Below are 27,865 nucleotides of genomic sequence, written 5' to 3' on the forward strand. Positions count from 1 at the left end.
CACACTGGCGCTCTAGGACTGACAGGCTAGAACAGGCTTCCTTAACCTCGGCCCTGCAGATGTTATTGGTCTACAACTCCCATGATCCCAGCTAGCAGGACCAGCGGTCAGGGATGATGGGAATTGTAGTCTGAAAACATCTGGAGGACCGAGATTGAGGAAGCCTGGGCTAGAACCACCCTCTGGTCATCAGGAAGGAGGCAGACAAGTGGGGGGGGGTAGCCTGAGGGTGTGGGGCACTGCCCCATTTGCCTCCATGGCCCACAAAAGGGTTCCCGGGGCTATGGCAACTGCTCCCTCCGCGTTGGCTGCAATCGCCTGGCCGTTGCCGTTTTCCTCCCCTCCCCCTGGCCTGGGCAGAGACCAGGGGATGGCTGGGTGGCACCCCGTCCCTCCCCTCCAACAAAATCAGTGCGCATTCCGGGGAATCCCCGGGCCAGTTTTGCAGAGGGGGAACGCCCGGCCCCCACCCTATTTTAAAAGCAGGGGCTGGAAAAGCCGGTAGGCGGGTCCACACTCCAATCCATGATCCGCAGGACCGGGCCGGCTCCTCCTCAGCAGCGGAGATGCTTGACGCATTGAGATTCGCCTCGCGCCGAGCACCAGACTTGGACAATTGTTACGTTCCTTCCTTCTACGTTGCTACCCTCCGATAGGCTACAGTGAAAACAGCGCTTCCATCTCATTGGGCAGAACGAACGCTCGGACGGAATAAACGCCAGGGAGGTGTCGTCCGTCTGGCAGTTGGGGGCGTGGCGGCGCCTTATACGGAAGCCAATCAGGGGGCCGCGGGGTAGAGTTTGAATCCTAGGCGGAGGCGCAACGGCTAGCGGAGTTGTGCGACGTGGAGCCGAATAAGCAGCGGCGGTGGCAGCAGCAGCGAGGAAAAGAGAGCAAGAGGGAGAGAAGTGGGCTGGCTGACCTTGGCGGATACCCGCGGCCATGAGGAAGAGGTGGGCATTTGGAGGACGAAGTAGGGGGCGCTCTCTGGTTCGCAGGCGGCTGCCCGTCCGGTGTAACTCCGCAGTCGCCTCGCTGCGAGCCAGGTTGGCCAGGGGCGGCCTCTGCCCCGGAGCGTCGCTCTCTTCCCACCAGGTGGCTGGTCGTTCATGGGGAGGGTTCCTTCCCCCCCCCCTCTCCGCCCCTGACGGACTACCTTCCCTCTCTCGCAGCGAGGTTTTGGCCAGCGAGTCGGTGGCCTGCCTGAACCAGGCGCTGTTCCAGCTGCGCGAAATCTGGGAGGAAATCGGCATCCCCGAGGACCAGCGCCTGCAGCGCACCGAAGTGGTGAAGAAGCATGTCAAGGTGAGCAGGGCCGAGAGATGCTGCCAGCTGAGCAAGGGCGAGGCCATGGGATGCCTTATGCTGACTCAGAGCAGTGGCCCATCTCCCCCAGCGTTGGCTGCACTGACTGGCAGCAATGGCTGTTCAGGGTTTCAGACAGGGTCTTCTCGCAGCCTGACCTGGGGGTTGGACTTTCTGCATACAAAAGCAGGTGCACTGTCACTGAGCTGACATGGTCCTTTCCTACCAGGGCTGGCATAGATATTAGGCAGGGTGAGGCTGCTTCATAGCCCCATGTGTGGCAGGGTGGGGCGCTGCAGTTGGAGGCAGGGTGGCATTTTCCATTTTGCCTCAAGTGACTAAATGAGACACGCCATTCCTGTTTCCCATTGCACTGCTCAATCAGGTGCTGCTGGGCTACAACTTACTCCCTCCCCAGTTAGCTTAGGTAGTGATCAGAGAGGCTGATGGCAGCTGTAGGTCCAACAATATCTGGAGACTGAAAATTGAAAAAAAATGCTGTTCTGGAGCAGGGGCTCCCAAATTGTCTGAGGCTCTTCATTTAGATCACTGTGGCATGTCTACTTTAACTGTTCATAACAATTTTTAACCATAATTTTATTGCTTGTTTCATTTGTTTGTGTTCTTCATATTTTGTTGTAATGCTATCTATCTGTTCTTTGATTTATATACCACCCTTCATCTCAGAGCAGAATACTGTAAACCGCGGAATAAAATCATACAGCATCTGACAATAGAGCATTACAATTGCTACAGCAGGTGGAAAAATCATTAAGCAGTCTGGGCGGGGGGGAACAGAGAATAGGGGAGGCTCACCTGGCCTCACGGTTCAAGGTCAAGACCTGTAAGATGAGTGCCTTAGTACTTTGGTCCAGGAAAGTGCCTTACTACTTTGGTCCATCTAGCTCAGTATTATTCACTGGCAACAACTCTTCAAGGTTTCAACTTTCCCAGCCCTACCTGGAGATACCAAGGATTGAACACCTGCATGTAAAGCAGGTGTTCTACCAGAACTGTGGCCCTTCTCATCCTATAGTAGCCACTGAGGTGCCCGAATGTAAAGCCCATAAGCCAGGCAATAGCACAAGAGCTCTGTTGCCTGCCCCTGCTCCCCTGCAACTGGTGCACTGTCAAAGGCTTACTGCACCCAACACTGGAGGGTTAACTATAGTATACAGTGGTACCTCGGTTTATGAACACAATTGGTTCCGGAAGTCTGTTCATAAACTGAAGCGAACTTTCCCAATGAAAGTAATGGAAAGTGGATTAATCTGTTCCAGACGGTCCATGGAGTACTTAAACTGAAGCATTCATAAACTGAAGCGAACTTTCCCATTGAAAGTAATGGAAAGTGGATTAATCCGTTCCAGACGGGTCCGCGGAGTACTCAACCTAGTGTACTTAATCCGAAGCATGGGTGTAATTGGTTCTGGAAGTCTGTTCATAAACTGAAGCATTCATAAACTGAAGCGAACTTTCCCATTGAAAGTAATGGAAAGTGAATTAATCCGTTCCAGATGCGTTCTAAGATGCAGGAACCAAAACAACCTCACAGTCCAAGTTCAGCTGTGTGCCACATTTGTATGAAGATGTTACAATATAAGCAATTTTATTTTTAGCCCCTGTCCTAACAGTTTCTCTTTGGTGAAGGACTTGTGCATGATCTTCACGAAAAAATATGCCCAAACGTATGGCGCTTTCTTGGGAATGATCAGCGGGGGCCTCTGACATGCTCTACTGATGTGGAGCTGCAAGCATCAGGGGAGGGGGTTTGTCTCAGACACTCTGCAGCTGCTGTAGTGTCCTTGCTTGCTCTGGGTTCAATGCTGCCTGCTCTTGTGCCACCAGGGCTTGCTGGACATGATGATTGCGGAGGAGGAGAACCTCAAAGAGCGTCTCCTGAAGAGCATTGCAGTGTGTCGCAAGGAATTGGTGGTCCTCTGCAAGGAGCTACAACTGGCTCCTTTTGAGGTGAGGCTGTGGGCTGGCGAATGTGGCTCAGATGCCAGCTCTTAGAGGGTGGTCCTGCTGAGCTCAGGGGGACTGTTTTTCTCGCAGGAGGATGAGGAGACCACCATCCTGCAGCTAGAGAAGGACCTGCGCACCCGTGTGGAAGTAATGCTGAAGCAAAAGCGGGAGAGGAAGCAGGAGCTGAAGGTGCTGCAGGAGCGAGACCGGGAGATGTGTGACCTGCTCTGCACAGCTCCCTATGACATCAACACTGAGGCTGTACCCAGCCTGGCGGAGCTGGACCACTTCCGGCGCCACTTGGCAGGACTAGCAACCGAAAAGGTGGGCACACTTTGTGTGTGCATGAGCAAAGGGGGGGGGGCTGAGGTTGGGGCTTGATGGGTAATGTCCTGCTTTGTCCTGCTCCTCCAGGAGCGCCGGCAGAAGGAGTTTCTCGACACCAAGAGGCAGATCATCCTGTGCATGGAGGAGCTGGAGCACACCCCGGACACCAGCTTTGAGCGAGATGTTGTGTGTGAGGAGGAGGAGGCCTTCTGTCTCTCGGAGGAGAACATTGCTGCCCTGAAGGATCTCTTGCAGCAGGTCAGAGGGTGGGGTCTGGGGGAAGGGTCTGGGGGGCTTTGCCTGTGACATCCCATCTCTTCTGCTGCCTTTAGTTTGTCTCAGGCTGGTCTTTCTGTCCCTAGCTCGAGAGCAGGAAAGTTCAGAAGGAAGCCTTGTGCCAAGAGCTGCGTTCCAGGATTCGGGTGCTGTGGGAGCGGCTGCAGGTGCCTGCGGAGGAAAGGGAAGCCTTTGCCCCCTACATGGTGGGAGCCAAAGCCGCCATCATGGATGCTGTAAGAAATACTAAAGGCCTGAGGCCTCGGACCAGCAGCAGTGGTCCCTGTGCCAAGCCAAGAGGGAGAAGGCGTGCTTCGTGCTGGGCTGTTGGGCTCAGGATCAAAGGGGAGCTGTATCAAACCTTCTTCTGCCTGCTCTGAATCCCAGTGCACCATGAGAGAGCCCCCCTCATGTTCTGTGGTGCACGTAGGGGGGAGAGGGGGTCAGCGCCATCAGGGCATGTGTTGACCCTTTGCTCTTCCCCATCTAGCTGCAACTGGAAGTGGATCGCTTGCAAGAGCTGAAGTTTCAGAATATCAGAAATGTGGTGGAAGCCACCCGGGCCGAGCTGGCAGACTACTGGGACAAGTGTTTTTATGGGGATGAGCAGAGGCGAGCCTTCTGCCCCTACTATGAAGGTGAGCAAGTAGACCCCCCCCCCCAAGCTGTTGCTGCTGGGTATAGATTGATTGGCTGTGGCCTCTTCCTACTGGGCATCCTGTTGTTTTCCTCCTCCTTCCCAGATGATTTCACTGAAGAGCTGCTGCAGCAGCATGAAGAGGAAGTTTCCCGGATAAAGCAGTGCTACGAAAGGCATCAAGAGCTGTTTGAATCCATCCAGAAGTGGGAGACGAACTGGCGCCTCTTCCAGGAGCTTGAGGTACAGCCAGAAGCCACACAGGTGGCCAGATGTCTGGTGCTGGGCCAGGGGGGAAGCCACTGAGGGCCAGCCTAGGGTGGCTTCCCAAGCACAAGAGGCCAGCCCATTTCCCAACTTCTCCTTTTTCAGAGGAAGGCAACGGACCCCAGCCGCTTCACCAACCGAGGGGGTAACCTTCTCAAAGAGGAGAAGCTGCGAGCGAAACTCCAGAAGACTCTTCCAAAGGCATGTGGCTCTTTCTGCCCTTGGGAGGGACTGAGGCAGAAGGCCAACCAGCCTGCTGTTGGCTTTGCACCCTGGTTGTGTAGCTTAGCTGAAGCAAGTTGTCTCATTGCAGCTGGAGGAGGAGCTAAAGGGGCGCGTGGAGCTCTGGGAGCAGGAGCAAGAGCAGGCCTTCCTGGTGAATGGGCAGCGCTTCATGGAGTACGTGGCAGAGCAATGGCAGCTCCACCACTTGGAAAAGGAGAAGGAAAAGCAGGAGCGAGTGAGTGAACCAGCTGAGAGCCCTCAAGCAGCTTCCATCTCCGCATCACTTAACAAGGATCCCCTTGTCCTCCTTGCTTTAGCCTGAAAAATGGGCTCTTTTTCTCTTCTCTGGCTGGAGATCACAGGCGGCTTGGCCAAGGTCTCCAAAGGATGGGAATGAGCTGAACCATCCACACTGGGTGTTTGAGGCCTTGCTTTGTGTGTCTGAAGTACAGGGGAGAGGGGGATATACTTTAGAGCAATGGTCCCAAAGTTGACACATGCTGCTGCAAGAACCACCCAGTAATTTGAAGCTTAAAATTAGCTGCTGGGCTTTCTTGGGCAACCTGAGCAGGAGTCATCAGTACCCCTCTGGCAGTGGGTAGGTAGGCTGAAGAGAAGATGCCTGCAGAGGACTTCAGTCCTACCAGTCTTGTAGCCAGACATGAAGGACTTCTTGTTGCCTTCCCTTTTTGTGGCTAATCTAACTCACTTGCTCACCATCCCCTTCTGGGGCTTCTGTGGATACCAACCACCCCTATTCCTTTTTCTTCCAGCAACTCAAGAAGTCCCGCCAGATTGAGGAGGAGATGATGTATGGCAGCACCCCATCAAGGACCCCCAACAAGAGACGGGGGTTGGGCTGCATCACACCCAGCAAAGTGCGGAAGGTCCGTTTTGCCATGTGTTGCTTCATGCAGAAGAGGCACTTTGTTTGTTCCCTAGTACCACATGTGCAATGAATTATGAATTTTGGTATTTTTTTTTAGTTATTCTTGAAATAGTTATGGGATGGCAGTGTGGCTTTTGTTGAGCATTTCGGTTGTAAACAGCCTCAAGTACAGTAATGTAGAAAAGTGGTGTACAAATTAGCAATGAAATATAAATGCTGGAAATGCAAGCATTAGTGCAATAAAACCAAATGATTTTCATTGACCAAGGAAAAATGCCCAAGGAGCCCGAGAATTGAGAATCCCTCACAGCGGCTGCAAGAACCTGTTTTTGCAAAATACTGGGTAGAAACACAAATTCCAGGAATAGCTGAGATAAAAAGCAAAGATGTGTGAATCACAAAGCTCACACAAGAGGAAAGGAGGCAAACCTAATAAATTTATGCAGAGCTACAGTATGTTTACTGATTGATAGTCTAGCAAGGTATACTCCTCAGGAGATGGTGTAATAATAAATAACATAACTATAACCCTTTATTAATCCTGACCTTTTGCACAATATTTTCTTTTATTAAAAAAACACAAATCTTATGGTGCAGCCACATCCAGAGCATTATGCACAGTTCTGCTTGCTCTTAATATGCATCCATATACCCTTCCAATCTTGATAGGGTTGGAGATGGTATATATATATTATAAAGCACTGCACCTCCACTGTGAAGAAATGTTTTATTGCTAGATGCTTGGGGTGGGAAAAAAAGAGTGTTTTTGCCACATGGAGTTAGGGAGAGCGCACTTGTGTTAACTCATGGCTTTTTCTTGCAGCTTAACACCACAGCTACCCCGAACAGCACCATCCGTTCAGCATTTGGGGGCTCTCTGTTCCACTCCCCAACACCCCACCCAGCACTCTCTGGAGCAAAAGTAAGCAGCAGCAGCTGGTATCTATTTCCAACATTAAGTCCTGGGTGCAAATCTTTTTTATAGCTACACATGGACCCAAGAGGGAAATTATCAGCAAGTGCTGGGGGCAACCTCATGGTTTACTGAAGTGCAAGAAAACTTTTTATTTTTAAAAAAGTGTTAATGTTTATTACTTGCTTTGTAACACATTATTTGGCAACATACATTTCTTCCTCCCAACTATCCTCTTAAGCGACGGGTATTGCAAGTAGAAAAGAGGCCATCTTCCTAAGACTTCAGCAAAAGTTCTGTTGCCACATTTATGCCCAGTCAGAAGAATGCAGTGCCCTCGTAGAATGTTGTTCTGTGCTGTCCCCCACCCACCCCTGTGGCTTACTGAGCAACCAAGAACTAGTGTCTCCTTTTCTGTGCTGCTTCTCTGCAGGGCTCCCGAAAGCTTGCTGTCAAAAGCTCTAATCTCCAGTGCTACTCCCCTCTGCCTCCGCAGCCTGTCCGGACTGCCAGCCGCATGGCCCCCAAGTCCCCTCGCCCAGGACCCATGGAGCACAACAAGGAGAACGTCACTCAGCTCAACAGAACAGCTCTGAGCGGTGGGTGCATCCCTGCAGCCCCTGCCCAGAGCACCTGCAGCATTAACTCTGTTGCCAGCACCTATTCAGAGTTTGCGGTAATTTCCCTCTTCTCTCAACGCCTCTAACCTGACAGCCACCACTCTCGGCAACTGGGCTGCCAACCACCCTTGCCTGCCTCACTCATTCCCTTGGGGAGCCACAGGCCACCCAGTATGCTGTGAGCCACCCTTGAACTGTAATGGAGCATGCAGTACAATGGTAATCATTTCACATTTTCCTTCCCAAGAGCACCCCCTCCCTAGCTGAGCCAACCTCCTAATGCAACGAGCCAGCTGTCTCTATCACTGGCCACTCTCCTCTGCTTGGTTGGTCTCAAACATGGATGGCACCTGGCCCCACACCTGGCTTCCGGTGGCACTTTATGGATAAATTCAGGTTGCATGTGAGCCTATGTAATAAAGCCCTAGCCCCGTGTATGTGTTTTCTAGAATGGAAAGTAGCTCAAGGGAGGGGGATGAACAGTGTACCAGGAGACTGGGAGGGGGACATTTGGAAAGGGGTTAAGCACCTCTTTATTCCCCTTGCATGTGTTTGCCTGCAATATACCTGCACGGAGCTTGGTGTCAGTGGGGAAGGTGCCCTTGGTTGTGTAGTGTTGGTACACCTTCCCTTCCCTTCTGCCCTGGGCTGGGACTTCCACACTCACAAGAGGGTCTCCACTGCTCTTTGATCCAGCTTGCTCAGTTACTTCACATAGAATTTTTATCTCTTCACAGCAAGAACTTTCAAAGGCTTCCAGATCTGACTTCAAATCCCGCATACTTAACTCCACGGTTTCCAATGCTGAGAGCTGACAGAGAGCTTGTACACAGCGGCAAAGGAAGGTAGCCAAAGGAGCTGGCACCACTGGACTTCCCTTCCGGGGTTAGGCAAAGCCGTGTGCCTCCCTGCCTGGCCCTGTTGCCTGTGGCAATGGAGGCAGGGCCACTTTTAACTATTTGTTCCTTGTTTTTACCACAATTTTTTAAAACCATTTTTTTTGTATATTAAAAAGAATAAAATGTAAATGTTGCAAAGGGATTCTATAAGTAAGCCTACTCTAGTGCACAACTTGCTGTCTAGTCTAGGGTTCCAGCAGCAAGGGAAGAGGGATCATGGCCCACCCCAAACTATACTCTTGCAAACCTCTGGAACATTTGCTCCTGCCCTCTGCTAGGCAAAGGGTGGAAGAGAGCCCACAGTGGCAGCACTCCGTCCATCCTGTTTACGGGGGCAGAATCTTTACTGCCCTCCTTGGTGCTCATGCGGTTGCTTTTGGGGGAGGGAGTAGTTGCAACAGAAGTGGGGAGGGAAAGCAGGCAGCCCCTAAACTTGCTTGCAGTAGAAAAAGTGATCAGGTCATGGGGCTTTTTAGGATGCTTCCCCATGCTTGCTTCAGGGGTCTTGTTCCACTGGAGAGAAGCACAGCTTACCTTTAGTTATAACAAATGGGGCGGGGCTGACTTCTTGAGCTGGGCTAGTCCTGGTTTCCTCTTGGGATGGGGAAGGAGGAGGAGAGGCTTCTGCCAGCCACCAACCACCCTCCCCATCATCGTGGCTAGATTTGCACCTTGTTTTCACTACAGTGTCCTTTTATTATTTATTTGTATGGCAGAATGTTCACATCTTGTTTATCTGCTGTTCTGTATAATGACTAATCAATTGTATTGTTCTGATGAGGGCTCTTAGCTGAGGAGAGCAGTCTAACTACTCCATTTCTACCACAATGTCCTGCTGCCTGGCATCTGGCTTCTTGCCCGAAGAACCATGACTGTGTTGCTAATAAGGATGACGGTGGAAGCAACAGCTTTATTCACAAAATGACTGTTCCAACATCTGTTTTGTCTGTCATGGCAATTTAGTGCTACATAAAATATGCTCTGTATAACTCTGCCTCTGTGGTGTTCTTGGAGGTGCTAAAACAGCTCCCTCTTTTATCTAAAGATGCCCTTGTGTTGTCCATTGAAGTAGTTGTTACTGGAAGGCAGGTGGAGGGAGGATTAGATGGAGCCACTACCCCTGATCTGGGACTTGGATAAAGTCAGATTGAGCCTCAACTCAGACAGTTGGACTGGAGCGGCAGTAGGAGTAGGTCCTGTTCATGCTGTCTTCCCAAAGGTTTCTGGCTTCTTGCCCTCCATCTCAGCTGTTATTGGGCCACAGCATGTACATAGGTAGTCCATGGTCCACATACCACGTCCACTACACGTAGACCCCAATCCACAAAGCAGGACACCCTCTTTGCCTCATCAGAGCTCGCTGTCTGCCCATGCCCTAGCTGGCCATATTTACCTGCAACCAAGAAGAGCTATTGGCACCAGTTTGCCCTTGGAGCAGGAAGAGGAGAAGCCAGAGTACTAACCCTAAGGGCAGCTATAATCCTCCCCCCAGCTTACTTACCCCAGCCCCAGGTGTAGAGCTCTCCTGCACCTGAAATACAAGGATGACCTGTGTTTAACTGAGGTTGAAGGATAACAGTTGAGCACCTCTTTGGGGGAATGGGGCAGATCCAAGAAGCAATCGAAAAGGAGAAACCTTCAGGACCCTTTTACGCTATGTTGTGATTTCCCAACCATGCAAAAACCAAAGAGCTTGCGCTGTTTAGGAACTCCATTTTAAAGTGCAGCAATTTTGACAGCAGTTTTGGGAGGGCTGCTGGACATCCTTACACATAAACTGTGTTAGGAGTCACACATTTTATGCACATTTGTCTTTCACTCTTGGATGTTTCCCCTTCCACAAATGAGGCTCAGGCGGACAGCAACAGCCCCAGGATATTTTTCAGGTACTGGGCAGTGAAGCCTTCATCCTGCTGTCCCTGTGCTCCCCTCACTGAAAGACAAACCCAGCGTCCTCTTACATGTCACAGCAGCGGTGTGTCGTGAACCACAGCTGATCTTACAGACATCTTCCCCATCTGGCATATCCAGCAAAGCAGGGAAGGCTTGGATCGAAATGAATGCAGCCTTGCAGGGTCCTTGTGCTGCCTCCTGCTCTGCCAAGCTCAACTCTGTGTCCCCTAGAAAAAACCCAGTATAAATAAAACTATCAAAGTCAACCCATATCCCAGCAACAGCTATGGGGGTGTAGTGTATGGTATGTTTGCCCTGGGCCAAGTTTGCCAACAGAACATCTAGCTCTGTCCCCGAAGTGGCCTCACCTCTCTTCACCTCTGTCGTGGTGACTCTACTCTCAGCCACAGATTTGGAAGGTAGGGCCAGCTGTCCCGTCTCGTTCCAGCCCCAGACGTACAAATCACCTGCTTCTGGCAGAGAGCGAGAAAGAGAGGAACTAGGAGCTCAGTCCAGGACCAACGTGGCCTTTTTCCCAAGGAAGAGGCCTCACAGGGCTGGCGAAATCTATTCTCCAGCGAAGGCTGGTTCTAGCCCTATGAGGGATTTGGCTTCCCATGCAGAGGGGAGTTTATTATTTGAAAGTGATGGGAATGGGAAGGGTTGTAGCAGAAGCCTCACCCCCAACTTTATATTTTTGGGTTTATAACTTTAAGAAAGATTAAGACAGAAAAGGTAAATAAGGGCAAAGGAGGTAACTGTTAGCAGTATCTTTAACAGCTGTGAAGAAAAGGGAATTTCACTTCTGTAGGAGATGCATCTCTCAAACCCCCATGAACTATTTAAGCAGTGGCAATGGCTGACTGGTTGCCTTAAGTCAGCTCTGGCCATTGAAGGAGGAGCTCCAACAAAAATATTTGGCCGGCCACAGGGTCGCTGCCTCTGTTCAAGGAGCAGGAGCCCAGTTAACCGGACACCACATCAACAATGAGGGAAATGGCCAGGTGCAAATGAAAAGGAGGTTCCCTGCAGGTTTGTTCTTGCCAGCCTCAAAAAGTTGACATCAACAATTCCATTGATGTTTTTGTTGCTATTGTTATTATCAATGTAAAAAAGCAACACACAAACTACAGCAAGTCTATTTTGGGGTGCAGGAATTAGCTAGTCATTGCTTAAGATGGACCACTATAGACCATGCCCTCCCCCCTTACCACTAATGCCAGCTGAATGCCATCCTCCAGCCGCCACATCCACCAGGGGCACCCCGTGCAAGGCTTCCACCAGCTGGGGCTCTGTCCTGCTCTCCAGCTCCCCATGGCCCAACTGCCCATGCCTGGGAAGAAAAGACAGGAGGAGGAGAAGCCACCATGATTCCCCTCCACCCAATGCAGAAGCCCACCTGGCACTAGGTAAGAACCTAAGAAGAGGCTTGCAGGATTTGGACCATTCTAGTCCAACATCCTGTTCTCATATTGGCCAACCAGATGCCTGTGGAAACCCACAAGCAGGATCTGAGCCTAAGAGCACCTCTCCCTTCCTCTACTGGCTTCCAGTAACTATGGAGGCAGAACATAGCCATCATGGCTAGTAGTCATTGAGAGCCCTCTCCTCCATGAAGTTGCCCAACCCTCCTTTAAAGTTGCCAGCCATCACTGCCTCCTGCAGGAGGTCGGTCGCTAGTTTTAACTATAGCCCTGCCAGGAGGGCAAGGCTAGTCCTCACCTGTGCCAGACTCACCTGCCGCCTCCCCACGAGAAGAGGGCCCCCTCTGTGTTCAGCAGCACCGCATGCTCGTAGCCCAGGGCCAGCTTGCGAGCCTGCAAGGTGGAGGGCAGAGGGGTGAAGAAAGGGGGCCGAGGGGCCACGTACCCGCCAGGCACCAGGGGCAGCTCTGAGGCAGAAGAGAAAGAGGGTTAGGGGCAGAAGGGATGAGCCTCCTGGGGTGCAGCAACAGCGTCCTCTTCTTTCAGGGCGGCGCTTCTGCCCGCGCACCTACCTACCTACGGTCGCTGCTTCCTCAGGGAGGATCTCGCACCTCCACGCCGGCTCCCCTTCCAGGACCAGGGCCAAGCCCTCCACCGGCCAGCTCTCCATCGCCGCCTCCCGCAGCACCAGCACGTGGGTCTCCGACGGCAGCACGTCCCGACAGTCCTCGGGCAACGCCGCGCATACCGCGCCTTGCAACAGCACCGGGGGGGACCCTGCGGGAGGCAGAAGGCAAGACGGGGCGAGGGGGGGGGCGGATTGGAGCTAAGTCCAAGCGGAGCAGGAGGCAAAGAAAGAATATCGGGGCCACAGAAAAGGAGGTCACACACCCCCCGCCGCCGCCAGGGACGATCAGGCAGCAACCTAGAAAGGCGGCTTGGGGCCATCATCAAGGCTCATGGAAAAACGGGATGGGGTTCCTGTGACCTGTCTGGCGTCGTGGGGTTGCATCTCCCACAGCCCCAGCAAGCAGGGGAGCGGAGTTTGGGTGTGCTGATGGGGGGTGCAGAGCAGCATCTTCCCCACGGCCGGGATCCCTTAGTCTGTCCCTTTTATATGCCTTGGAGCGCGCGGTTCCCCGCTCCTGCTCAGCCTAAGAAAAAGGGGTGGGGAAGCATGAACCCCGGGACTCTGGTGGGCGCCTCTCACCGCCGGCGCGGACGATCCCGGAGAAGCTCCAGCTCGGCCTGACGCAGCGCACTGGCCCGGCCTCGCCCCCGACCAGCAGCGGCGCCACTTCCAGCCCGGCCTCCGTCGCCTTCCCGAAGCAGAATCCGAACTGGAACCAGCCACCGTCGCCGCCTCCCCGAGCTCCCTCCGCCATCTCAGCCGCCCGGAAGGCGAGCGCCTCTTGCGGCGGGACGTGGACAAGACGCGCCTCGGTCGGCTGTTTCCACCCTTTCCCTGGCTCTGGCGGAGGCTGCCTTGGGTCGCCCTGGTGTCCCGCTACCCTCCCCCCCACGCCCGAAAACAACTTGCTCTTTCCGCTCAAAGTTGATGGCTATTGCCATTCAAATAGTGTGCATGCGCTGCATCATGTGATCGATTGTGTGGGGCGGGGCTTACCTGGCCCGCCCAATATTTTATTCAAGTTGGCACCCCTGGTCTGAGGAATCAACTGGAGGTGTCCCCCTTGCTTCCCACCCCCGAAAACAGAAGAAGGAACAGCTTAGCCTCGTAGGTGCCTGAGGCAGTGAACTGGGGCAGTACTGGACTTACAGTGCTTCTTAGAAGGTAATGGTTGTTCCTTCACATCTGTCATAAGTCATAGCTGCCAAGTTATCCCTTTTTTTAAGGGATTTTCCCTTATGCTGAATAGGCTTCCTCGCGAGAAAAGGGAAAACTTGGCAGCTATGTAGAGTCATAAGCTGCAAGCAACCCAGGTTGCCCCAAGAGCAAGTCCCATGCAGTTCAGTGGGATACTTCTGAGCAGACACACAGGAGCACAGTAACTGCCTCCCCCTCCCCCCTGTACAATGAAGCTGAGAGAGACAGTGGTAGAAGGAATGCCTCAACATATGCTATAATTACGTGGGTTAAGTCCCCTTGGGCTTCCTGCTCAGTAGGCAAGCCTAAGAGTGCACATTAACTCTGCTTTTAAATACAGGTAGGTAGACGTGTTGGTCTGAGTCGAAACAAAATAAAAAAATTCATTCAGTAGCACCTTAAAGACCAACTAAGTTTTTATTTTGGTATGAGCTTTTCGTACTCTGCTTTTAAAATCACCCAAGGCTTTTCTTCCCTGCCCCTTATCAGAGAAACAGCTTGATGCTTGTGTTACATGTGTTGTTGTTATCTTGAATGAAGCTGTGGAGAGAATATCCTAAATAATTCAAACCAGGAGCAGAGAGGAACTATTATGATGCCCCTACTACTGCCAAGCAGCTGGTGAAGAAGCTGGACCACAGAAAACCAGGGCAAGCCTGAAACCTTTCCCTGGTTGACAAAAGGCGCTGCTTTGGCAGGAGAGGGGGTGGGGGCTGAAGTACCTCTGCCCAGCTACCGATGGTGGTATTGCTAGTGAATAAAACAGCCAGTGGAGAAAACCAGGAGCACTTCTGTGGCTTTCTTCGCGAAGGAGTTTGAAGGACTTTTCATTCTTCTGCAATTTCAAAAACCTCTGTGGGATGGCAGACCCCCCCAAATCACCTGAGAAACTTAACCTGACACCACCCCTTGTTGCACCCATATCAAATAGTCCATGGCTCTCTTGAGGGTTGAAAACTAAAATCTCATTTTTTCTTTCCCCAACACATGAGGTGATATGAAGACTTTATCTTATTCTTCCCTGCAAATGACAGTTCATTCCATGACACCTACAGTAGAACCAGCTCCAGGCCCAGTTTTAAAGGCAGCTGGCCTGGATTATGGCCTGGATTCAAAGGCAGCTGGCCTGGATTATGAAAGTGCTGCAAAGCCTCCGCCATGCCCCCACTTGGTTTTTTAAAGTAAAATGGGGAGGGAGAGTTTAAAACCCTCAAAAGTATGCCATCTGTTAGTACATGGCAAGTGCGTGGTTGCTTGCAAGAGTTTAATATAAAGCAGGACGGAGGGGGCTTCAGCCTTCGCTCCTGGGCCATAGGACACTGGCTTGGTTGTTCTTCCTTGTGGGAGGGAGGTTGGACCAAGTGGGAAGGGGTCCGATCATCTTCTCCCTCTGCCTGAGTCACTCTGGAGGTCAGACATATCCCTAAATGGTGATGGGTCCCGTCCCCCCAATTTACATACAGCCTAGTACAGTTCTCTCCCCATTCGATCAATGCAATATTGAGAAACACAAGAAATCAGATTTACCGAAAAAGTCATCTGTATAGTTTCCCATAATCTTTTCATACAGTTTACATTCTTTCCACATCATCTTTGCTTACAATAAACTGTGGTCCTGTCTGCCAAAGAGGGCAAGAGGAATGGATTGTCAGTAAGGCAGTTTCTTCCTACCCCAAGGGAGGGGAGGAGGCCTCAGGAGCTGCAGCCTCAGACCATGAAGGAGCAGCTCCAGAGGGACAAGAAGGCTGTGACTTCCAGCAGCAGGAAATTTTAAAAAGGCAGCCATGCAGCACAAGCAGCTCCGTGACCCCAAGCCTTGGGGTAGTTGGGGAGCCCACCACCCGTCACCACCAGCACTGCCAAGGTATGTGGCAGCAGCAGCCCAGCGAGACCCTCCTCCAGGTGAGAGGCAGCTAAGAGCACCAAGAGGCTGCAAAACAGGCCCTGGAGCTGCCTTCTGTGCCTCAAAATGGTGGCACCAGCCCCTGTGGCTCTGATGGGTTCTAGCGGCAATTGCTGTGGCTCACTCCCCTGGTCCCAGCAGCCCCAAGCCCCCTCCCTCCTGTGCCCTGGTGCCTGTGCCCAGCAGCAGCGACAGTGCAGTGTGCCCAAGCAGGTTGGAAGGGGGAAGCTCTCACTCCTCCTCCTTCTCAGCAGCTGCAGGAGGGTTGGGCTTGATCAAGCCATAAGCCACAGCCTGCGCCAGGCACTCCTGGGCCACTTGGGCAATTTGGGGCTTGTCCCTGGCCTTGGCCATAACAGACAGGATCTCCATCGTCTCACTCTCCATCAGCTTCTCGGCCACCTCCTTGTCAGCAGCCACCATGTTCCTCACTACCACCACCCCACGGTGCTGGAGCTCAGTGCCAGGGCTGAGGAGCAGGGCCTGCAGGATCTCCAGCCAGTGAGTTGTCTGGGGAAAGAGGGTGAGAGGTCAGTTAGCAAGCAGGAAGGAAACCCTGCCTCCACCAGTTCCTGGAGACCCTCCACAGGCCTGTCATGCCAAGTGGGCAGCTGCTGGGCTCAGCCCACCCTCCAGGCAGTACTCACCACTTGAGGGATGCGGGAGCAGATCTGGGGCAGCAATGAGGTCAAGACGGCCAGCGTCCCTGAAGCTGCCCGCTGCAGCCTCTCGTCGTCCTCCCCGCTGTACAGGACCAGTAGCTTGAGCCGGTCACTGCCCTCCACCAGGAACAGCTCCCCAACCTGCCCGAAAGAGAGGTATGAGTGGAGATAAACCTCCTGAGGCCCCCGCACAGCCAGGTGGCCCAGTACCCCCACTCACCTCTGGGCTCAGTGCCATGTTGCACATGCACTCAGTGGCTGCCAAGCGGATCATTTCGTGCTCCTCAAACATGTAGCCCTCGATCATGGGCACGGCCTTCTCCTTCACAATCTTCTGCCTGCAGGAGGAGGAGCCAGCAGGAGAAGATAATGCCCCCTGCCTCCAAGGAACGTAACCGTCCCAGAGGACATGGCTGGGACCCAGGGAGATGGCCAGCCTGCCTGCCTCCCTGGCCTCCCTCTTCAGCCTTACCGGAGCCGCTCACTGGTCCCCGCCAGGTTGGTGAGAGCCATCAGCCCCTCGAAATTCTGCAGGGCATTGCGGTTCAAGTGCAGGAGGCCCACCAGGGGCCGGACCACCTCGTAGATCTGCAGGAGGAGAGAAAAAAGGCTCAGGGCGGTGAGGAGAGGTAAGGGGAACCCGACCCCATCCACTGCCTTGCTGTGATACTGCCCTGACTCCACACTGACCCGTTCTCCCGGAAAAGCCATCTCAGGGGCGGTGGTGATTGTGATCTTTGCCAGGGCCTGCGCAGCCTTCGTCTGCCCTATTTCAGTGCCTTCCAGGGCCAGAGGGATGAGTGCCTAGTGGTGGAATAAAATCCATATTCTGCTTGACTGTGAAAAAGCCTTGATGCCCCAGTGCTGCTGCAGGGAAAGCCAAACAGGAGAGGGTGTATATGCATGTGTGAGGCTCACCTTCCCGCCTCCAGCAGCCACCACAGCCCCTCGGTCCTCAGGGTCTTCCACGACAGCCAGGAACACCCTGTAGCACACAATAGCAGGCACTGAATGTGGGACCCAGAACTCTCTCCACACAGACAACACACAGCAACTTGAGATCACAGGAAGGCGTCATCTTGGCTCAACTGAATTTTCTGAGCTCCTTGGCTAAGCAGAAACCCACAGGTAAGAAGGCCAGCATGTCTCCTCTGTGTAGCAGGTCTGGAGGACTTGCCTTTGAATAGCAACTTCAGAGGGGCCAGCAGGGCAGCGAGGAGTGAAAAGGCACCCAGGGCTCAGGGAAAAGGGCAGGCTCAGGCCAGACTCTTCTATTCTACTGCTTCAAGTGGGATATTTACAATGCAGTCAAAACCAACAGTTCATTATTGCTAGGTAGGCACTTGGTAAGAGCTGAAACTCACAAGTGTTCTCCTGTAAGTTTGCTAGAGTGAACTCTCTGAGAGACACTCCCACTGTGCTGTGACAGGGGAAGGGCATAGCTATATATATTCTTTTACCTGTTTGGGCAAATCCTCTTTTTTCATCACTTTCCATCAAACCAAAAATGCGAAGAATATCTGCTGTGTCTGAGCTCCAATGCTGAGACACCATTTTAAACTAGACTAAAGTATGTCTTTGTAACTGAATTACCATTATAAGCCTGCCTGAACAAGGCTGATACTCTTCAACAAATATTCTGAGTGAGCAAATGTTACTTTGACCTTTTACAAGACTTTTTGTGTGATGGTTATTTTAAGGGGGAGAAAATGGAGAAAGGCCAGGAGAAATCCAGTCTGCCTTAAAGCACCTTGGATTATTTAAACTAAAAGGTTAAAACTAGCTTATTTAAGCTTCCCTTTCAAGCTGCAAAGGGATGGCACTCTGCTGAACTCACAAACACGAGCAAGGAAGAATGTCTAATAAATATATCCCCTCCTAGCATATATTCATATCTTTACACTTCTATTTTACTGTTCTCTCAAAGAGCCCACTGGGGATACCCTCTCCTCTCAGGGGTGTATGGTCCAAGGGCAGCTCTTAGAAGCAGAGAAGTTGCCTTGCAATGTCAACAGTAGGTATGTGACAGGACCAGCTCCCAGCTGCCATGTTTAGCTTCTGCTTGATCAATGATGTTTCGGGCAAGACAACCAGAGGTATGAAGTCACCTTTCCCCCCCAACCTGGGCACCCCACAGCAGATTCAAATGACAAGAAAGGAGATTCTGACTACACATTACTAAGAGCTTTGGGACAGCAGAACGGACTCCCTTAGAAGGTAGCAGATGCTCCCTTATTGGAGGTTTTAAAGCAGGGATTGCATGGCCATCCATCAGGGATTTTTTAACGACGATATCTGCATTGCATGGGGTTGAGCATGATCACCCTGTGGGTCCCTTCCCTTCTATGATTCTATGAAAGCTCTGCAGGGGTCAAGGCCTGTGGCCTGCTGGCCTCACCTGGAGATCAGCTCCCGGCAGGCAGGGCTCAGGGAGGGGCTTTCAGTCTTCACCATGCAGGTGAGTGCTGACACCACACCGGCGGCCAGCAGCTTCCTCACACGTTGGCGCACGAACTCTGGCTTGTCCTGGGCAGGAAGAGATGGAGAGAGAGGATGAGAACAGGCCGTGGGATGCCTCTCCTCCTCCTCCTCTCGCCCTCCTTGCTCCATCCACCAGCATCTCACACAAGAATTCTGGTCTTTGCATCACAAACTTCTAAAAGCTCCCTACTCCAGCCTCAACTCCCCATTACCCGAAAAACCATCCCTGCGGAGGGCAGGGGGGCCAGGCCCAGCCACACACACCCCAGCCTGCTAGAAGGCTTCTATCGGCCCCCTCAGGGCACTCCTCTCCCCACTCTCACCTTTGGGTGCTTCTCAGGGATGTGTTGCTTGGCGTACTTCGCCAACTCCACCATCTGGGGGTCAGGCTCCTCTTGGTCGTAGCTGCTGGTGCAATTCACCAGCGTGGAGGCCACTGCGAAGAGAACGCTCCGGTTCTCTGACTGAGGGGAGCAGATCGGTGGCAGGAACAAAGACAAAGAAGGTGGTCAGTCAGGATCTTCATGATTCTTTGGGACCAGGGACCACCACTTGTGCATTTGTTACCTCAAGACTAGGCTACTACCAGGCAAAGTAAAGTGTGCCCGCCCTTGAGTACTATTCAGAAGCGTCAGCTGATGCAGAACAAGACAGCCCAGCCATCGAACACCAGAAGCTAATCAGAAGTGATCTCTTAATATCCTTGCACCCCTGATGAACCGAGTTGGGCAGGTAGGTTGGGCCACACACCTGTCAATCGCCAGATGTAATGGTGATGCTGCACTTTAAAGCCTCAGTTGCCCAGACTTCAAAGCACAGCATGGCGCTGTGTGAAAGGCTTTTTAGAAGCTGCCCTGCCCTGCTGGGAGGAGCAGTTTTTCCTGAATGGAATCCACTTTCCCGCCAACTTGAGCAAGGCTAATCAGCTGATGAGAGACTGGGAACAAGCCTTGCCTCAGCAAAGGAGCAACCCCCTTTAAGCTCTCAAGTGTTCCTTTGAAGCCCCCCTTACCCCCCCCCCACCTAACATCAGGTGGCCGGGCATGGCTTCCCCAAAATGGTGGACCAAGTTTGGCCCACAGGCCGGAAGTTGCCAACCCCTGCTCCAGAGCATGGTCTGGATTTGAAAGCCCTAAAGGGGCCGGGTGGGCCAACTCTACCCCTCTGGGCTGGTCTTCCTGGGGGCAACCAGCATGTCTCTGGGCTGTACAGAGCCCACTGCGGGGAGATATAATCAAAATGCTTCCGCACAAACAAGATATTTGCATACAGAGAAGAGGCATGTTGTTGCAAGGGTCCTCCAAAACACTCATTTACTATGCAGAGAAATCCTTTTCTTCTTGGGTGTTGAAGTGGGGGAATAATTTCATCATGCGAAACTGCAGCTATGGATCTTAAGTGGTACAGCGGAGACACTTCACTGAGACTCAGGAAATTTTGCCACAGAACAGCATTTTACATCTTCAAATATATGAAGGGCTATCACATAGAAGACAGAGCAAGGTGGTTTTCTTCTGCTCCAATGGTAGGAACCCAAACCAATGTATTCAAATGACAACAAAGAAGTTTCCCACTAAACATTAGGAAGAACCTTCTGATGGTAGTTGTTTGACAACGGAACAGACTCTCTCAGAAAGTGGTGGGCTCCCCCTTCACTGAAAGTTTTTTAGCAGAGGCTGTATGGTCATCTGTCAGGGATTTTAAACTTTAATTCCTGCATTGCAGGGGTTGGACTAGATGACCCTTGGGACCTCTTCCAATTCTACAATTCTAAAAATTACTGCGTACCATATACTACAGCTGGGTTGCTATTCCTAAGCAAGGGAAATTCAACATAAACAAGGCAGAGGCAAAAAGAACCTCTGGACATGCCCTCCCACAGATACCCCACCCACCCACTTTGCCCTCCCTCTTGGAAGAGGACCTCACCCTGGCCAGCCAGAAGAGAGCCTGCAGGGCAGCCTTGTCCTCCAGGAGCTCCTCCTTAACATCCGCATCCAAGGAGAGGAAGGCCAGTCCCTCAGCTGCCCAGTAGCGGGTGCCGGCATCGATGGCCTCATTGCACAGCCACCTGGAAGCAGGAGAAGGAGAATCAGGATCCCTCCCTAGTGCCTCTACCAGTTGAGACCCTAGCGGGAAAGGGGCATAGGAAGCCCCACCACCCCATGCTTCAGTGGGGCATGGTCTGTTGCGCAGCCGCCAGAAGGACTCATTCTTGTCATCCGTCAGCTCCCACCAGCCCCCAAGATTTTGAGCAGAAGGGGACAGGCAGCCTGACATCCTTCTAAAGGGGAAGGCAGTCATGTGGCACAGAAGAGGCTAAAGCGCCTGGGACATGGGGGAAGAAAGCAGCGCTCACTCACTTCCGGCACTGCTTGGCCAGCTTCAGGGTAGAGCCTTCCGCAAACTGCTTCATGCTGAAATCTGTGCCCCCTGCCGAGCCCAATTTGCAGAGGCCCTGGAAAGAGAAACTGTGATGTGCCACAGCCACCACCTGACCCTAGAACTTCCTTCAATCTGGGAAGATGGAGGAGGAACAGTGTTGGGTCTTGTTGCAGCCAGAAAATGGCTTCCCCCCCCCTCTCCAAGATCTGCTGCCTTTTGCTCACCACCAGGGCCCGGATGCGAATGCTGTCGCGCTCACTGTGCTTGTAGATCTCCTTGAGTAGTGTCACCCCATTGGCAGTGATGAAGGTGGCCCGCTTGGCCTTGTCGGCAGCATGGATCAGGGCCTCCACGGCCACGAGCTGGTCGGCCTCCCGTGATGAGGCGCACAAGGCCAGAATGCTCTCCATGATGCCACTCATCTCCAGCACCCTGTTCCCAGCCTCAGAGGGGCCTTGCAGGAGACAGGAGGCCGTCTGGATGGCCCGCAATTTCCCAGGGACGCCATGGTCCTGGAACCAGCCCCTGGGAGGTGAAGGAAAGGCGGCCCGTCAGGAGCAGCCAGGACATTCCAAAGCTGAAACCCCAAGCTCTGCACCAGAAAGAAGGCTGGAGTCTCAAATCCGAGATTAACCAACAGCATCTCCTGGCAACAAAAGTCCTCCTCCCACCCCCTATTATGTATTTATTTCATAACATCTATATATCACATGACTGTAGAAAACCTCAAAGTGGTTTATAAAAAGAATAAGACAGTAAGATTATTGGTACAAACAACACATTCTAAAAATTAAAACCAGCAATAAACTAAAAACACACCAGCCTTTTAAATATATGGGTAGGCTTGGCTACACAAAAATGTTTTCAGCAGACACCGAAAAGAGTAGAATGAAGGTGCCTGCCTGATATCGCCACACTAGAAGATCCATTTCTTATAAATGCAGAACAGGTATTATATGGCACTTGGAACAGTGCCAATTCTGCAGATGGAAGTGGTCGAGTGAGCGTATCTGGGTTAAGGCAATCTCACAGGTAAATTATTAAGGGCTTTGCATACTAATAGTAACTTTTTGAACCTGTCTCGGTAGCAAATCAGCAACCAGTACAGATTTCTGAGGACGGGTGCTATATGCTGACAAGTTTTTGCTCCTTTCAGCAATCAAGCTGCAGCATTCTGTGCTAGCTTCAGCTTCCAGATCAGGTGCAAGGGAAGCCCCATATAGAGTGCACTGCAGTAATCCAGTCTTGAAGCAACCAGTACCTGAACAACAGTAACTGGGTGTCTCTGGCCAAGCTGATGGGCTGTTGTGACGCTTTCAATGTCTGTCAGCAACTAAGCGCTGAGCAGCACTCTCCGCCACCTCTGCACTACTTCATTTGCCCCCCCATGCCTTCCCAGCACCCCCTACCAGAAGCAGCAGGGGGTCAGGCCTACCTGACATAGTCCTCGCACAGCCGGTGAAAATTCTCCCGTTCCCCGTCACACTTCAGGTCCCCGAAGAGCTTGCTGAGGAGGACGGCTGCGCTCATGTGAGTATTCTCTGTCACCCGCAGGCCCCCAGGACTGTGGCTCACTGTGCCCCCCACCTCCAGGATCTGCTTGAGACCTAGCAAGGACAGACATGCTCACTGGCGCTGGCGAGGGACCCAGGCCAGGAAGAGGAGGAGCTCAGGAATGGGCTAGACGTACCCTGGTCAATGACCCAGAGGGTCAGGCAATTGTTTGGGTCCTTCAGCGACTTCCGGGGCACCACACTGATCAGCAGGTTGAGGATGCTGTCCCGGCCATAGGAGGAAATGTTCTCCCGTGTCAGGGCTTCCAGCAGCTGCTTGAGGAGCAATTTCAGCTCTTTGGATGTATCTACAGGAGCAGAATCAAGTTGAGGAGGTCTGAGCCTCCTCTGCTCCAGGCCAGCATTCGCAGCCCAGTCCCACCCAAGGCATCAGCACAAAGATGAGCTTGGCACGACACAAAGTGGATGCTGAGCCCAGCAGGGAGGTACCCAAGAGACTCACCCAAGACCACAGCTTCCTCCTTGCCACGCACGTCCCTCTGCAGCCCCTCCTTGAGGGCATCAAACATAACCTGCAGCAGGTTGTAGGATGCCAGCGAGACTTGCTCGTCCTCCATCTCTAGGATAGCAAAGAGGCGCTGCGGCCCCAGCTCAGCCAGGATCACTGCAGTCTGAAAGAAGGGCAGCATCCACTGAGACTTGGGGAGGAATCCAGGCCTGTCTCTCAAGAACCAGTTACCTCCCCAACAATGCTCAGAGCAGAGCTGGATACCTGCCTAGTAGGCAACTCCACAAGTGCAACTGTGGTTTGTCAGTAGGAACTCTGGGGACCCATAAACTTACCCAAGGAGACAGAGTTCAGGGTTTTTTAAAAAAAATATATTAGAGGAATATCTATGTTATCTTGCAGCATGTATTACTTGAGGATTCAACAGTCTTGCTAGCCCCCTGTCCCCTGACTTCCAGTTCAACCCCCTGAAATGCAGGAATCACAGCTAAAGTATCCCTGACAGGTGGCCATTCAAACTCTGCTTTAAAACCTCCAATGAAGGAGAGTCCACCACCTGGAGGGTGTCCATTCCAAGAGGTTGAACAACACCAGGCTCAGGACAGAACCCTGCAGTACCCCGCTTGTCACTGGACAAGGAACTGTTGGGGAGCACTCTTAGTGAATCACTGGTGGTTAGCCAGACTCCAGCAAATAGGAAACCAGAGATTTCCTCTCAACACTGGAGCAGCAGAGAGGGAGGGGTGAATCCATCCCCTTTCCCAGGCTAAAAAATGGGTGAAAACTCAACTCTGTGCCTGCCAGGTGGATGGGGTTGCAACCTATAAGCAGGTGCAGAGGCAGAGAAAGCCCAAGTGCCTCTGCAACCCCTCCCTGGCTCTGTGCTGGAGGAGGACAGAAGAGACCATTTGGTTTGCCTCTGACCTCCTTAGGCATTTCAAAGACGCAGTACAAGGTCAGGGACAAGTTCCAGGCACACACACCCTCAGAGAAGTGGCATGCCCTTGAAGCAACAGGTTTTGGAGAGAGTTTTATGCATAACCTGTCAGCAAACGGACTGAACCTGTTAACCCCCCCCCCAAAAAAAAAGAGTGAAGAAGCTTTCATCTTAAAAAGTGAACATACCCGAGAACGATGCCCACTGCAAAGGCCAGTGAGGGTTCGCACAGCTGCTAGCACCGTGTCCGCCCGACCTGTATCTAGCAGCTGTAGCAAGAGGCGCACCCCGTCATTCTGGAAAATCTTCTCAGCACCAGGCTCCTCACGAGCCAAAACAATCAAATTCTGAGCTGCCTAGACAGGAGAAGAGCCAGTTAGCTAGACAATTCACTTTAACCACTCCCCATCAGGCCACACAGCTGATGGAGGGGCACAGCCAGAAGTTAGGGCTATAGAGGTTTGGAGATCCTGGCCCATAATTCCATTGTCCTTGCTTCTCTAAGAGCCATGGGGGTGAGGATCTCCTCCTTGGGCAGAGTTCCAGGTGCATTTTATGTTATGAACCACCCTGTGATTGTTGGATGAAGGGCGGTATACAAATCCCATGAGACAGAATGAATCACTCTACACTGAGACTGATAGTATTAAAATAAGCACCACCCTAATATATTCTGGTTTTGTCAGTCACGGAAAAGGAAGTTACGGTACAATGACTCAAAGTCCTCCTTCCTCCCTCAGGTATCCTGATCCAGGCATCAGAATCAAAAGCCCTCTGGCTTTTGCCTACAGGCAACTTTGGAAATGCAAAACTTGTATTTTGAAATAGAAAACAGAATTGAAGACTGCCTAATTCTACAACTGCATCCCACATATGTACAGTTGCAGCACCCCCAAAGTTGCTCTTCATCAGGGCACATCACACCTCCCACTTGCTTGCTGGTTAGAGGCGTACCTTTTGTTTCTTGTCCAGATCTTTTTCTTCAGGGTCGAGCAGCAACTTAAACATCTGCTCCACTTTGGAGTCTGTGCGGGACATGGCTGTCATCTGAGGCAAACAGGCAGTTGGTGAGAAACCCCACAGTCATACTTCAGAATCCCAGTACACACCTGAAGCCCAGAATCTTTCCTGGGTGGAGAGCTAGGCTGCCCCGCAAGGGAGGCGCCTACCCTCACAATGCCCCTACTCCCCCAATGCTTCTCCTACCTTCTCATGCATGCTGCTGCCAAGGTTGCGCAGAGCCTCCTGGAAGGCCTTGTTCTTGGGCTCCAGGCTCACACACCTCTGCAGGTCCATGAGGGCCTGGTCGAGGCGGCCCAGTTTCTGCAGGGCTTGGCTGCGCCGGAAGAGGCTCTTCACGTCATGCCCATCAGCTTCTATGGCTGTGAACAGGCAAGAAAGTATTAAGAGGCAGCAAAGAGGCTTCTGCAGAGAAAGTGACTTTGGAAGGAGAGTAGTCCCCCACCCCACCCCTTGCAGCTCACCTTTAGAAGCATCCAGTTCTGCCTGGACATAGTCCTCCTGCAAAAGAAGCAGAATGCCAGAGAGGCATTGGTGAAAGGAGATGTAACGGGGGGTGGGAAGTGAGGGGAGAAGAGGGGGAACAGCTCCTGCCCCTTCCCAGAAATACTCGAGGAACTCAGGCTGAAAATGACAGCCCTGACTATCTTTCTGGGGGACACCTGTCGAATCCTAAATTCTCTGGAGGTTACAGGAGAAGGAGGAGGCAAGGGATCAGGCTGGCCTCTCACTATATGACCTCTGTCTTCCCGGTACTTCATAGCCAGACAGCCATGCCCAAGGGCTCCCCTTGACTGCGCATAAAGACATCTCAGCTTCTAAGGAGCAGTAGGGTGAGAAGAAGCCCACCTAAAGGGGCTCAGCATAGTTAGAATGAGAAATGCACAGAACCGTTGACACGGGGGGCACAGGGAAGCTCTGTGACCATTTAGGGGAAAACTGACACACACACAATGTCTGCTACCTTCTGATGTGTGCTACGTTCACTTGAGAGCTTTGAGAACAAAAGACACGTGGGAATAATCACTTAAAATTCCCCCCCAAGAGTGTCCCCAAGAGTTTCTCCTCCTGCAGAAGTGAGCGGCAGGTAGGCAGGCTGGCAATGCCCCCCCCGGGGGGGGGCCTCCTGTAACTCAGGCAACCTTCCCGCTTTCCCCCCTTCCCCCCTCACCAGCTTGAGGTGGCAGGCGGCGCGGTTGCGGTGGAGGACAGCGCGGTGCGAGTCGGTCTCCTCGCCATCCCCAGGGCAGAGGCTGAGGGCCCGGGTGTAGGCGGCCAGCGCCTCCTCATAGCGGCCTGCCTGGAAGAGCTCGTTGCCCTCCCGGCGGAGCTCCGGGACCTGCGGAGATAAGAGGGGCGGGGTGGATGAGCGATTCAGTTTGGGGGTCAGCTGGGCTCCCACCGTCCACCCCACTCACCGCCGTCTCCTCCATGGCGCGCTCTAGTGACGTCACGCGAGCGCGACAGCCGCTCCCCAGCTGACCCACGTGCCACCAGCGCCTTTCTTGGAGCGCCCAGCGGAGAAGAGAGCGGGAGGCCCGCGAGCGGAGCTGCTCCACCTCCCGCCCCGCCCCGCGTACCTTCTTGCCGCCTTCATGTTTCTTGCAGGGGCACCTCCCGAGGATTCGTCGGTGGAGGAGGCGGTGGAAGCTGCGCTGGTGGAGGCGGTAGAAGTGTAGGAAGTCGACCACCATGAGGGCCAGGACGAGGCAGCCGTAGAGCCCCACGCCCAGCAGCGGCCCCAACAGGCTCCTGTGGAGGGAAAGTGGGCTCAGACGGAAGGGCGGGAGGAAGAGGGGCAGAGGGGAACCCCCCAACGCCCCTCTCGCCGCCCCGTCCGTCCTTCCCCCCACAAGGGCATCTCACCGGGGCGCGGCTGGCGGAGCAGAAGCCGAGGCATTGCCGCGGAGCCTCTCAAATTCGGGCCGTGGACAGCAGGACTTGAAGCGGCGAGAGGCGGCAACGGCAGGCAGGCAGCAGTAGACGTGGGTCGGGGGGTCGGTTAGGCGTGGGCAGTAGAAGCCTGCGTGCTGGAGCCCGGCGGGGTCCAGGTAGCCCTCGCAAAGGTGCACGTTTTGGGTACCAGCTGGAAAGAGGAAGCGATTGGAACAAGCTGGGTGCTCCGTGGGCTGCCCTCCCTGCCTGGGCTCGCGGGGAGGGGGGAGGATACTGCCGCTCCAGCCCCGCTGAAAGCCCACACAGGAGAACCCCGGGGAGGGGGCAGGCAGGCCCAGGGACTGCAGTTTCAGCGTCTCTTTGGTCGCATGGCTATAGAGTGGTTGGCAGTCCTGTGGAAGAGGGCTGAACAGCGAGGGAAAGTATCCTAATAAATAAGGCTGCAAAGTCGTGGCCACTTATGCTATAGGAGAACCACTTCCTGCCCTGAGCCAGATCAGACCTCAAACAACCAGCACCCAGGTTCCGGGGACATTTGTTTCCCATAAAGAGTAAAGCCAAACCCAGTAAAGACTGAAGGTGACTGGTTCTGTGCTAAGGGATTTGAGGGTACCTAGTTCCGATCAGACAGATCTGCATTGGCAAGGCACAAAAGTCTGGTGAAGTTGTCCTTGAGTTGGAAGATGCAAGGATCTGGGAAAGGTTTTCCTCATACTGACTGGAAAACTGAGCAGAGCACCTGAAGGCAAACTGGCCTATGAACACAAGCTTAACTCTCTGTTTCAAACACATTCACACATGCACTCCAATTGTCATGCACACAAACACAGACCCATCATTCCTTGTCAACATACTTGGATCCTGGGTTGATTCCTTCCTCCAGCTGATGGGACATCCCAGAACAAGTGGCACCCTGCAAACAGGGCTTTTACTTAGCTCTAGGATGGCCCTGGAGCCCCTGAGAGTAAGAGTCTTGCTCGAAGCAGGTCTGCACATGGGCTGAGAAGCCCCTGGGAGGCTATAGAAACTGCAATTTCAAAGTGAGGGTTTGACACACAAGTTGGAGCTCCTGGGGGGCTACTGGGCTG

General features: G+C 52.9%; 3 protein-coding genes across 5 annotated transcripts; 1 reads left to right on the forward strand and 2 right to left on the reverse strand.

Moving 5' to 3' along the window:
* The first annotated feature begins 749 nt into the window (after positions 1 to 749).
* Positions 750 to 9,154, forward strand: PRC1 (protein regulator of cytokinesis 1). 3 transcript variants are annotated; one of them, XM_035131262.2, is made up of 14 exons: positions 750 to 953; positions 1,173 to 1,305; positions 3,154 to 3,276; positions 3,364 to 3,597; positions 3,688 to 3,858; positions 3,963 to 4,112; positions 4,367 to 4,514; positions 4,620 to 4,756; positions 4,886 to 4,981; positions 5,094 to 5,240; positions 5,779 to 5,892; positions 6,718 to 6,816; positions 7,241 to 7,483; positions 8,165 to 9,154. In XM_035131262.2, exons 1-14 carry the CDS (start codon positions 943 to 945, stop codon positions 8,240 to 8,242), a joined length of 1,884 nt encoding a protein of 627 aa, XP_034987153.2. In that variant the 5' UTR covers positions 750 to 942; the 3' UTR covers positions 8,243 to 9,154. The 3 variants fall into 3 exon arrangements, with proteins under 3 accessions (XP_034987153.2, XP_060138471.1, XP_034987154.2); XM_060282488.1 differs by having other exon boundaries at positions 7,304 to 7,483; XM_035131263.2 differs by having other exon boundaries at positions 751 to 953; positions 7,241 to 7,406.
* Positions 9,155 to 9,216: 62 nt separating this feature from the next.
* Positions 9,217 to 15,395, reverse strand: RCCD1 (RCC1 domain containing 1). Its single transcript, XM_060282490.1, has 8 exons — positions 12,854 to 15,395; positions 12,220 to 12,420; positions 11,957 to 12,110; positions 11,431 to 11,552; positions 10,588 to 10,692; positions 10,288 to 10,446; positions 9,828 to 9,857; positions 9,217 to 9,719 (listed from the first exon to the last, which is right to left on the reverse strand). The coding sequence occupies exons 1-8, from the start codon at positions 13,026 to 13,028 to the stop codon at positions 9,577 to 9,579; spliced, it is 1,089 nt and encodes a 362-aa protein (XP_060138473.1). The 5' UTR covers positions 13,029 to 15,395; the 3' UTR covers positions 9,217 to 9,576.
* Positions 15,396 to 15,529: 134 nt separating this feature from the next.
* On the reverse strand, positions 15,530 to 26,343 carry UNC45A (unc-45 myosin chaperone A). Its single transcript, XM_035131261.2, has 20 exons — positions 26,300 to 26,343; positions 26,053 to 26,220; positions 25,346 to 25,382; positions 25,068 to 25,243; positions 24,816 to 24,908; positions 24,050 to 24,217; positions 22,919 to 23,087; positions 22,593 to 22,763; positions 22,338 to 22,509; positions 21,127 to 21,427; positions 20,881 to 20,975; positions 20,447 to 20,588; positions 18,841 to 18,981; positions 18,435 to 18,562; positions 16,955 to 17,021; positions 16,727 to 16,840; positions 16,509 to 16,624; positions 16,257 to 16,374; positions 16,022 to 16,177; positions 15,530 to 15,884 (listed from the first exon to the last, which is right to left on the reverse strand). The coding sequence occupies exons 1-20, from the start codon at positions 26,312 to 26,314 to the stop codon at positions 15,606 to 15,608; spliced, it is 2,826 nt and encodes a 941-aa protein (XP_034987152.2). The 5' UTR covers positions 26,315 to 26,343; the 3' UTR covers positions 15,530 to 15,605.
* Between the last annotated feature and the right edge of the window lie 1,522 nt (positions 26,344 to 27,865).

The sequence above is a fragment of the Zootoca vivipara genome, chromosome 14, assembly GCF_963506605.1.
Source record: "Zootoca vivipara chromosome 14, rZooViv1.1, whole genome shotgun sequence".
Classification (NCBI taxonomy): domain Eukaryota; kingdom Metazoa; phylum Chordata; class Lepidosauria; order Squamata; family Lacertidae; genus Zootoca; species Zootoca vivipara.

What these genes read in the sequence shown, in the direction of transcription:
- PRC1 (XM_035131262.2), top strand. An exon ending in TGGTGAAGAAGCATGTCAAG is followed by an intron (nt 1,306 to 3,153) that starts GTGAGCAGGGCC and finishes TTGTGCCACCAG; the next exon opens with GGCTTGCTGGACATGATGAT. An exon ending in TACAACTGGCTCCTTTTGAG is followed by an intron (nt 3,277 to 3,363) that starts GTGAGGCTGTGG and finishes TTTTTCTCGCAG; the next exon opens with GAGGATGAGGAGACCACCAT.
- RCCD1 (XM_060282490.1), bottom strand. Translation starts at nt 13,028, where the DNA reads ATGGCGGAGGGAGCTCGGGGAGGCGGCGACGGTGGCTGGTTCCAGTTC. An exon ending in TGAGGAAGCAGCGACCGTAG is followed by an intron (nt 12,111 to 12,219) that starts GTAGGTAGGTGC and finishes CTTCTGCCTCAG; the next exon opens with AGCTGCCCCTGGTGCCTGGC. An exon ending in GCTCTACACCTGGGGCTGGG is followed by an intron (nt 9,720 to 9,827) that starts GTAAGTAAGCTG and finishes TCTTGGTTGCAG; the next exon opens with GTAAATATGGCCAGCTAGGG.
- UNC45A (XM_035131261.2), bottom strand. An exon ending in CCGCCTGCCACCTCAAGCTG is followed by an intron (nt 25,383 to 26,052) that starts GTGAGGGGGGAA and finishes CTTCTTTTGCAG; the next exon opens with GAGGACTATGTCCAGGCAGA. An exon ending in GCAGTGGGCATCGTTCTCGG is followed by an intron (nt 23,088 to 24,049) that starts GTATGTTCACTT and finishes CCCTTCTTTCAG; the next exon opens with ACTGCAGTGATCCTGGCTGA.